This window comes from Lithobates pipiens, unplaced genomic scaffold (genome assembly GCF_037356315.1).
Source record: "Lithobates pipiens isolate NorthernLeopardFrog02 unplaced genomic scaffold, aLitPip1_a1.2 Scaffold_27, whole genome shotgun sequence".
NCBI lineage: Eukaryota > Metazoa > Chordata > Amphibia > Anura > Ranidae > Lithobates > Lithobates pipiens.
This window is the reverse complement of record NW_027507788.1, coordinates 142,457,084-142,468,494: the sequence shown is the minus strand read 5'-3', so window position 1 is coordinate 142,468,494 and position 11,411 is coordinate 142,457,084. Positions and strand designations below refer to the sequence as shown.

General features: G+C 47.9%; 1 protein-coding gene across 1 annotated transcript in view; it reads left to right on the top strand.

Moving 5' to 3' along the window:
• Nucleotides 1–254: 254 nt before the first annotated feature.
• The window catches only part of LOC143932986 (uncharacterized), a 163,622-nt gene continuing 152,465 nt past the window's right edge, over nt 255–11,411 (top strand). The window contains 1 exon segment of the mRNA XM_077455909.1: nt 255–903. Coding sequence (XP_077312035.1) covers nt 717–903 — 187 coding nt within the window. The 5' untranslated portion in view covers nt 255–716.

Here is an 11,411-nt window from a genome sequence, read left to right as displayed (position 1 = left end):
CAGCTGCAGTATTTGTAGCTGCTGGCTTTTAAAAAAAAAAAAAAACGGCGGACTCCCGGCAGACTCCCGCTTTAAATACCACCAAAATAAAGCTCTATTTGTCCCCAAACAATGATACAAATGACAAGTTCGTTTACTCTGTTGGCCCATGTGGGTAACACTGATGGGAGGAAAGGGTTAACGGCTGAGCCCTTTAATTGAAGCCCTGCCCCTCCACCGTAGTTCTGTCTCTTCCCGGACCTCCCATTGGCCGGCGCTCCTGCCACTCGCTTGTGTCAGCGCTGCTTCCTCTTTGAAAATGTTGCAAGTTTGGGAAGCGGTGAGGACTGGGTGAGATCCTGGCAGCGGAGGGGGGAGATCGGGACAGAGTGAGATCCGGGCAGCGGACGGGAGATCGGGACAGAGTGAGATCCGGGCAGCGGACGGGAGATCGGGACCGGGTGAGATCCGGGCAGCGGAGGAGAAATCGGGTGAGAACCGGGCATCGGAGGGGAGATCGGGTGAGATCCGGGCATCGGAGGGGAGATCGGGCGATGGTGAAGGAGGAGATCTGCCAGTGACTGCACCGATCTGGATTTAGGAAGAAGTAGAAATCCGGAGATTGTAGAGGAGGGGATGAGGATGACCGGAGGAGCCCGCTGGGGTGTGTTGGTGACCTGAGCTGTGCTGGGGGCGGATGGCAGAGTGAAGAGCCCCGGATCTCGGTGGGTCCGATCATGGGCACCGGAGTGTGCAGCAGGAGGCAGAAGAGTCTTCTCCATACCACCTTGTGCCTGCTGGCCGTGCTGGGACTGGGCGGCGGGCTCTACTTATATAACTACGTGCAGGACAAAGCCCGGAGCTCCGAGGTCCAGGCGATGAAATTTAAGCAGCAGCAAGAAGCCTTGTCAGCCCAGCTACAGGGTAAGTACACCATCGGGGGGTGGGGAGGATTTGTGGTCTTAGTTGGCCTCTTGATGGCCAGCAAAGCTCTTAATTGAATTAGTGCCCTCCATGGCGTCAGGTCCTGAGTGCGCCCCCCCCCCCCCCCCCCTGTAGTATCTGGTCTTGAGTGTGCCCCCCCGTGCCGTAGGGTCTTGAGTGTGTGCCCCCCCCCCGTGCCGTAGGGTCTTGAGTGTGTGCCCCCCCCCCCCCCGTGCCGTAGGGTCTTGAGTGTGTGCCCCCCCCCCCCCGTGCCGTAGGGTCTTGAGTGTGTGCCCCCCCCCCCCGTGCCGTAGGGTCTTGAGTGTGTGCCCCCCCCCCCCCGTGCCGTAGGGTCTTGAGTGTGTGCCCCCCCCCCCCCGTGCCGTAGGGTCTTGAGTGTGTGCCCCCCCCCCCCCCCGTGCCGTAGGGTCTTGAGTGTGTGCCCCCCCCCCCCCGTGCCGTAGGGTCTTGAGTGTGTGCCCCCCCCCCCCCCGTGCCGTAGGGTCTTGAGTGTGTGCCCCCCCCCCCCCCGTGCCGTAGGGTCTTGAGTGTGTGCCCCCCCCCCCCCCGTGCCGTAGGGTCTTGAGAGTGTGCCCCCCCCCCCCCCGTGCCGTAGGGTCTTGAGTGTGCCCCCCCCCCCCCCGTGCCGTAGGGTCTTGAGTGTGCCCCCCCCCCCGTGCCGTAGGGTCTTGAGTGTGCCCCCCCCCCCCGTGCCGTAGGGTCTTGAGTGTGCCCCCCCCCCCCCCCGTGCCGTAGGGTCCTGAGCGGGGGGGGGGGGAGAACGTGAATCGCCCTCATCCCTGGACTGCGCAGTTGACCCCCACTTTTTAACAACTGGTAAGGGGCTCATTCACACGGGCATTTAAAATGTCACATGTATTGTTTTCTACGCATTAAAACACAGCACTGTGGGCACATCAGTGTCTATAATTGGGAATGTGTGCTGCATTTAGCATTGTACAGAAAAAAAAAAGTAGGACATGGAGGCACCTAGCTCTGCACATTTCGGCACATTTTTTTTTTTTGTGTAATGGAGTTTATGTACACACATAGTCATTGGATGCATCTAAATGCAAGTAGGTGCGTACTTTAAGCACAACCTTTTAGCTGTGCCAGGGAGGACCCGCTTTCCATGCACAAAATGCACACGCATCTGTGTGAATGAAGACTTGAGGGGTAGAGCTTATTTTTGCTAACCTGTAGAACTCGGGTGCCCATGACACAGTTGAGATTAGACTGTAGAAGACATAATAGGGGGGGTACTCCCTTAACACCTAGCCGCTGACAATATGTGGGCCTTGGCATCGATCGGCCACATATTTTCAGACACAGCTGTGCCGATGGCATGCTCCCAGCACAGTTACTAGCTCCTAACGGAAAGCAAGAAGTGATTGGGAGCTTTCTGATCATGTGATCGCCATGACAGCCAATCACAGCGGTCACATGCTCATAAGCCCTGCCGCCATCCATCTAAAACCCTCTAAAGGGCAATGCGCAAAGGGTTTAAATTGGCTTTAGAGGCTCAATATTTTACTTTCATGCTTTCTATGCATGAAGTTAAAAAAAAAAAACTGTATTTTCTACTTTGTTAGAAAACATTCAATGAATCAAGTTTCTTCATAAATTTAGGCCAAAATGTCTTCTGCTACATGTTTGTTTTTAATAAATAAAAAATCTCAATGTGTATTTTCGCTCCTTTGATGCCAATCACTATAAGCTGGTTCACACAGGGGCGACTCAAATCTGACTTCAAGTTGCCCCAGGCCACCTCAAATTGCACAACATGTAGAAATCAATGTAAGAGAATGAGAGCCGTCTTAATGCACACTACTGAAGTCGCTCCGACTTCAGAAAAGGTTCCTGTACTACTTCAATCCGACTTGTAGGCAACTTGTACCCATTGATTTCAATGGAGGTCGCCTCCAAGTCGGATCTCCGTCTATACGGAGGCGACTCTCAGAGAATTATCAGCTCTCAAAAGGAGCCCCCCCCCCCCGAGAGCTCTTTTTCTCTGATTGGCCACAGCAAGTCGCCTGGCCTGGGGCGACTTAAAGTAGTGTTGTAAGTCGTGTCCAAGTCGCCTCCAAAAGTCGTGTTGCCCCTGTGTGAACCAAGCCTAAGTGTGACAGTGATTGGGTGGTGCCAATCTGGCGCTTGCAAACACTATCTGGGAGGGTCACTAACTGACAATAATACTGCACACTGTCACTGAACTAATGACACTGGCTGGGAAGGGGTTAACATCAAGGGGTAATAAAGGGGTTAACTATGTGTCTTACAATTTGTAATGTGTGCTGATTTTACATTGCTATCTTGCTCCCTTTTTTTATTTATTTTTTTTATCCCTGATTTTTCGGGGCAAAGACACAGCCAGATTGCTGGTCACAGTACAGAGTTCTGTGATTGTGTAAACCTGCAAATGCGTGTGGTTTGCCCCCCTGGCTTTCAGCCAAAACAAGTTTGTGACAATGCCCCCTGCTGACCCGAGCTGTGACTGGGCACCGCACCCAATTTCATTTTGACAAAAAAAACAGGCGTTGGGAGGGAGCAGTAGAACCACTGGTCTTCTGCCCTCTGAAAAGTAATCTACAGATCACTTTTGAGAGAGGCAGTAGAGACTTGCACACCTAGGCCTCTTCCACATGGGCTTAGAGATGCAGTAAAAACAAGTGGTGGGGTTGTGGGATAGATATATAATATAATTTTTTTTTTTTTCCTTCTCTCCCTCCCCACCCAACGTTCCTTGCCTTCACACTAGGTAATTAAAACAATGGCAGGCAGATGGGACCTTGTCTTTGTGTTTTGCAGCACATTTGTAAAGCATTTTACAGCATTCATGTCTCCTTGTGACAATTTGGAAACCAGAGGTGGCATTAGGGTAGCTTTATGTGTTGTAGCTGCGCCAACCCATGTTTGTCATTTTACTTCAATTCTAAGCCTATGTGAAAGAGGCGGACAGTGTCCACCCTCTGCCCACCGACCACATTATTTTAAAGTGGTTGTAAACCTCGGGCATGAAATCTGAAAAAGGAATACCCCTCTATAGTGTGTACTTGACTCAAAGAGGGTGTCATTACTGTCTGCTTCATTCCTCTGGTATCCACATGAATCATTTCTGACAGGTTTTCCTGACAAGAGAAAGATGGTGACAGGGGAGGGACATCCAGCATCAGCTCTGTTCCTTTGTGGAGGGGGTGTCCCTCCAATCAGCTCTCAGACCTCTCCTCACTGGGCTCTGTAGCGTGTAACTTGGCTCTCCACCCCCCCCCCCCCCTTTATTTTTTTTTCTGAACTCTTAGACATGCTTTATAAATTCAGCACTTTGAATGGATGTAAAGAGAAGACTGCAGATGGACCTATACAACTAATGTAGGAGGATTAATGTTATCTGTGCATCACCTGAGAATGCCCCCCCCCCCCCCCCCTATATGGAAGGGTTTACAACCACTTTAACCTGTTCAGGTCTGCGCTATAGCCGAATGATGGCTACAATGCGGATCTGCTTTGCCAGGAGGCCGTCAATAGACATCCTCCCCTTTCAAAGCTGGCCACGCCCCCCTGAAGGGGGTGAGCGGTGTGTGCTGTGATCACCTGAGTAAATGAGACTCAGGTGATCACAGATCCGAGTAAGGGGCCAATCTAGGCCCCTTACCACGTGATCAGCTGTCAGCCAATGACAGCTAATCATGTGATATAAACAGAGGATTGGTAATCCTTTTTTTTTTTTTTTCTTTCTCACGCTGACAGCGTGGGAAGGGGGGGAGGGAGCCAATCGCTGGCTCTGTTTGAAGGGACATCAGTCCCAAAGAGGAAGAGGCGACGCTACCTCATATGTGCCCACAAGCACTGCCTGCCAGTGCCACCTAGCAGTGCTGCCAATTAGTGCTCATCAGCGTACATCAATGAAGGAGAAAAATTGCCTGTTTGCAAAATTTAACAAACCCTTTTTTTTTTTTTTTTTTTTTTTTTTAAAACAGCGGTGATCAAATATCACCAAAAGAAGGCTCTATTTGTGGGCAAAAAAATGCTAAAACTTTCATTTGGGTACAGTGTTTGTATGCCTGCGCAATTTGTCATTCAAAGAGTGACAGCGCTAAAATCTGAAAATTGGTCTGGGGGGGGGGGGGTGTTTAGGTACCCAGTAAGCAAGTGGTTAAATCCAGGCAAACAAAAGAAGCCTTTTTTTTTTTTTTGTTACAAGTGTAACCTTAAGATTTGTTCACACAGGTGGGGAAAAAACAAAACGGTTTGCCTGCATTTTTGCCACTTCCCTGACTTCCTAGCAACTCTCCATTATTTTAAAATGGAGTGGATAGAGCTCTATACATGCATGTGTTTTACGTTGCTCTGTGTCATGCCAAGCCAAAAAGTGTGTGTGTGTGTGTGTGTGTGTGTGTGTGTGTGTGTGTGTGGGAGGGGGGGGGGGCGCCTTGTTACAGGTGACAAGGAGGCTGTAAAACCTGGCTTTTGAGTCACGTTTTTACTGCTAACGCAAAAAATCCATCCAGCGGTGCCCATATTCCTATTTTATTTTTTTGGCTTTGACAAACTTAACACAGACATTGTTTGATCACCTATCCATTGCAGTCAACCTTGCATGTTCTTACCATGCTGCTACTGTAAAAGTATGCTTAAGAAATGGTGCTTGAATGCACGTTTAACCACCTTCAGACCGGACCATTTTGCTGGTAAATGACCAGAGGTCTTTTTACAATTTGGCACTGCGCTGCTTTAACTGGTAATTGCGCGGTCATGCAATGTTGTACCCAAACAAAATTTGCGTCCTTTTCTTCCCACAAATAGAGCTTTCTTTTGATGGTATTTGATTGCCTCTGCAATTTTTATTTTTTGCGATATAAATGTAAAAAGACCGCAAATTTTGAAAAATGATATTTTCTACTTTTTGTTATTAGAAAAATCCAATAAACTCAATTTTAGTCATACATTTAGGCCAAAATGTATTCAGCCACATGTCTTTGGTAAAAAAAAAAGTAAATAATTGTATATTTATTGGTTTGCGCAAAAGTTGTCACATCTACAAACTAAGGTACGTTTTCTGGAATTTACGCAGCTTTTAGTTTACGACTGCCTATCTCATTTCTTGAGGTGCTAAAATGGCAGGGCAGTACAAAACCCCCCCAAATGACCCCATTTTGGAAAGTAGACCCCCTAAGGAAATTGATAAGTGGCATGTTGAGCCCATTGAATATTTTATTTTTTTGCCTCAAGCGATTGAATAATGACAAAAAATTTTTTTTTTTTTTTTTTTTTACACAAAGTTGTCACTAAATGATATATTGCTCACACATGCTATGGGCATATGTGAAATGACACCCCAAAATAAATTCTGCTGCTTCTCCTGAGTACGGGAATACCACATATGTGGGACTTTTTGGGAGCCTAGCCGCGTACGGGGCCCCGAAAACCAAGCACCGCCTTCAGGCTTTCTAAGGGCGTAAATTTTTGATTTCACTTCTCACTACCTATTAAAGTTTTGAAGGCCATAAAATGCCAAGATGGCACAAAACCCCCACAAATGACCCCATTTTAGAAAGTAGACACCCCAAGCTATTTGCTGAGAGGCATTTTGAGTCCATGGAATATTTTATATTTTGCCACAAGTTGCGGGAAAATTTACAAACTTTTTTTTTTTTTTTTTTTTTTCACAAAGTTGTCACTAAATGATATATTGCTCACGCATGCCATGGGCATATGTGAAATGACACCCCAAAATAAATTCTGCTGCTTCTCCTGAGTACGGGGATACCACATATGTGGGACTTTTTGGGAGCCTAGCCGCATACGGGGCCCCGAAAACCAAGCACCGCCTTCAGGCTTTCTAAGGGCGTTACAGTTTTGAAGGCCATAAAATGCCAAGATGGCACAAACCCCCCCCCCAAATGACCCCATTTTGGAAAGTAGACACCCCTAAATTTAGGGGTACACTAGTGAGACTAGGTAATAAATGGCGGGTGCCCTGAAACTATAAAAAAAAATAACTAACCAACCAGCGTCACCTGTAACAGTTATATGGTGATCACTGGTGAAAGGGTTAACTAGGGGGCAATCAGGGGGCTTTATGCGGTAGTATATGGGGGGGTCCCTGGCGCTATAAAAAGCTGCGGCGAACCTAAATACCTACCTGCCTAACTAGCGTCACCTGTGACACTAATACAGCGATCAGAAAAACGATCGCTTATTAGGCTGGGTTCACACTGGAGCGCTGCGGGAACGCCATGAATCCGCGGCGGGTTCCCGCATCGCATGCCTCCCGGTGGCAGTTCACACTGCCCTATGCGAACTGCTGGGAGTGTCAGTGAAATGTTAATGACACCCCCAGATCAGTTCGCATATCGCAGTGCGATCTGCAAACTCGGATCGCATGGTGTGAACACCCATGCGATCCGATTCTGCTGCGGGCCAAAAAAAGGGTCCCGTGCGAATTTGCGGCGGGTGCGACACGAATTCAGCCATACTATCTGTATGGCTGAACTCGAATCGCACAGAGATCGGATGTGATTTGCACTGCAGTGCGGTGCGAATCACATTCGTTCTCATAAACCGCTGCAATGTGAACCCAGCCTTAGTGACACTGGCGACGGGGGGTGATCACGGGGTTAAACCTTTATTGGGGGGGTTAGGGGGGCACATTAGAACTAAAGGGGGCTAACCCTAACTGCCCTAACAGTTATTACAGTCACAAATGACACCAATGCAAAAAAAAAAAAAAAAAAAGCAATTGGTGTCACTGTGACTGGGGGGGCAGGGGTAATTGGGGGTGATCGGGGGGTAAAGGGGGGGGGGGTGTGAGTGTGCCTGGCATGTTCTACTGTGTAGTGTAGTGCTTGTGCAACTCACTGATGCTCTCTCCTCGGTGCCGGAACGAAAAATACCGACACGGAGGAGAGAATACATCACTTCCTCTCCTGTGTTTACATTACAGGAGAGGAAGTGATGTCACGGGACATTTTCATTCGTCGGGAGCGATCGCGAGGGGGTGGCCATGAATGAATGGCCGTCCCCTCGTCCGGGATCGCTCCCGAACGAATACCGACCGCCGCAGGCACCGGGCGGGGGCCCGATCGGGCCCCCGACCGGCGGGCAGGCAAGGACGTACATGTAAGCCCTTATGCCTGCCCGTGCCATTCTGTCGACGTACATCGTCGTGCGGCGGTCGGCAAGTGGTTAAGGCAGATTCAGCAACTCTGAACGTCATTCACCTAGAACAGGGATATGCAATTAGCAGACCTCCAGCTGTTGCAGAACTACAAATCCCATAAGGCATAGCAAGACTCCGACAGCCATAAGCATGAAATTCAGAGGCAGGGGCGTGATGGTACTTGTAGTTTTGTAACTGTAGTTTTGGAGGTCTGCTAGTTGCAGATCCCTGACCTAGAATGTCCTTGACATTGGGATGTTAGTGGAAGTTCTTTATTAGTAACCAACCATGATATAACCTGTTCTGGAGTGTGTGTGTGTGTGTGTGTGTGTGTGTTTCGTTGAGATTGTGCAGGACAAGCTTGCCCAACACACTTGGTGTGACCAGGCCCTTATGGAAGACCTCTAGACTGTCTGTCTCTCTAAAAGGATCTTCTTTTTCTGTGCTTTCTTTTAAGAATTGCTCATACAAAGTAAACTGCGGCGCAGATGTATAACAACATTTTATCTTTTACAGTCATGGTTACAAGCCGAGGCAAATATTTGAACTACCTTGCCCTTTACTGGCAAAACTATAGAGCTTGTGTGTAGGAGTGTTTTTTAATAACACTGAGGTCCTGTTTATGGTGTTCTGTCAGTTAAACATTGATCAGTTGCTAGTTGACTCTATAATTTTGTGTGGTTATTATTGGTTAACTAACTGTTAAGCCCCTTTCACACGGGGGCGTCGGTGTCATAGGCGGTAAAGCGGCACTATTTTTGTGGCATTTTACCACTTTTGTGGGGGATTTTTGGCCTCTTGTGGGCGCTTTTTAAACCCCACTAGCGGCTGTAAAAAGGTTACAATAACCCGCAAAGAGCCACTGCAGCAGCGCTTTGCCGGCAGTTCTGCAGCGGTGCCCACTCAGTTCAATGGGTAGGAGCAGTGTATATGTTGCTCCTTCACTGCTCCAAAGATGCTGCTGGTGGGGGGTGTGTGTGGGTGTTTTTTTTTTTTTTTTTTTTTTTTTTTTTATGTCCTGCCAGTGCATCGCCTTGATGTGAAAGCCCTCAGGCTTTCACACTGAGACTGCAGGGGAGGTGTTTTTCAGGTGCTTTACAGGCGCAATGTTTGTTTAGCTCAAAAGCACCTGGAAAAACTTCTCAGTGTGAAAGGGGCCTAAGAAATTTACATTTGTAAACTGCTCTTATTGATGGGTGTTTTCCCGTTCTGGCCCTGCATTCAGATTGCAGATTTGCAATGTGTTCTCTTTGATAGAGGCGTAAACATGGCAGTTCAGAGGCTGCATTTGACCCACTTTGCATTGTGCTGCATTTCCTTGGACATACAGGGATTTATTTCTTAAAACTGGGGAGGGCAAAATCTTGTGTAGTTGTGCATGGCCAATCAGCTTGTTACATTTTTAAGCTATTAATAATAAAAAAAAAAACTGAAAGCTGATTGGTTTCAATCCACAGCTGCACCAGTTTTTGCACACTCCCAGTTTTAGTACAACAGTTCCCACAATGTCTAATTGAAGGCACTAGGGTCATTGGTTCAAATCTCAACCACAACACTAGCTGCACAGTTTGCATGTTCTCCATGTGCCTGCATGGGTTTCCTCCAGGTATTCTGGTTTCCTCCCACACTCCAGACATGCTGGTAGGGTAATTGGCTTTAGTATATGTATGTCTGTCTGAATGTGAGGTGACCTTAGATTGTAAAGCCCTTGAATGCAGGGACTGATGTGACTGTACAATTTTTATACAGATTTGGGGGATTTTTGCTCATTGGTAGTGACAAACAGTGAGTCCAGTCCACTTCACAAAGTTAGTTTTTTTTTTTTTTTTTTTTGGGGGGGGGGGGTGTATTTTCTGCCCACTTTTTTACCGAACAAAGTTTCGCAGCAGAATGGTTTCCCTTGCAGGGTTTCTCACCATAAACATGCAAAAGCAAACTGTACTCTACCTTGTGGCTCTTCTCTGCAATATATCTGCTTAGGCCTCCTGCCTTTGGTCCTCCAGACCGTCAAACACACAGTCCTCGTGCTCATACGCTAAACTGTCTTCAGCTCTGACTCTCTACTGCTACATCCTTACAGGTGCGGCCTTTCACTGTCCCAGGATGGACAGTATGGAGCAACGTGCATCCAACAGCTTCCTTGTAGAGTCCTCCCCTTGGGAGGTTGGGGCCACTCAACTCTAATCCCAACTTTAAGACCCCTTTCACAGTGGGGTGGTTTTCAGGTGCTCTAGCTCAGGAAATAAGTAATAAAAATAGTGCTGTGCTGTAATCAGATGAATGATACGGTGCAAAATTACCAATTAACCATAGAAGCAATGCCTGTTACTAAGACGGCTTTCACACCAAGCTGCCCATAGGGTGGGCAATAAAAGCCACTATTTTTAGCGGCGTTTTACCGCCGGATTTGCATCGCTTTTTGGCCGCTAGCGGGGCACTTTTACCCCCCCTAGCAGCCGAGAAAGGGTTAAATCCGCCTGCAATAGCGGTGTTTTGCTGGCAGTAATGCAGTGCTGCCCCATTGATTTCAATGGGGAGCAGTGGTGGAGGAGCGGTAAACACACCACTCCAAAGAAGCTGTTGGCAGGACTTTTCCTGACGTCCTGCCGGCGCACTGCTCCAGTGTGAAAGCCATGGGGCTTTCACACTGGAGTGAATGGAGCAGCAGTTTGAGGGCAGATTGCAGGCGCTATGTCTAATGCTATAGCACCTGCAAAACGTCCTTGGTGTGAAAGGGGTCTAACACTGGGGGCCTTTCAATTGTTGAAGGCAGCACGTGGACAGTAAGGAGGGTGTCACACACTGTTTAAATTCTTCTCATTTGTGCAAATATGTATTGCGACAGTCCATATAAATATCGCAGCCTTTAAAACTCCAATGATCAGTGGTCACATATGTCTCCGGTAACCCCATTAAGGAAAAAGAGATGCTTCCATAGCGTAAAAACGTTTGGGTATTTTATTAAGATAAAAGAATCACACTTGCATGGAACAATTTCTTAGGTCAGCATTGAAAGCGGAACTGAAAAACGCCGGCCGGCATTCAAACAAAGCCTCCCGTCCTCCCCTCAAAGAGCGTGGTGGCGTCACTGCGTACCTTCCCAGACGCGTTTCGTCATAGGTGACGTTATCAATGGGGAACGGGCAACGCACCACCTATTTATGCCCGGACCTCGTTCTGAGATGCGAGATCCGGCCTCCAGCGCCATCTTAACTGATGGCAAAAACAGCTAATCATCCCATGTTATGAGAGGGAATTTAAAAAATAAATAAAAAAAAAAACGGAAGAAAAAAGGAGAAAAATATTGCAAATCTCTGCCTGATCTTAAAGCCAAACAAACAGCGATAAT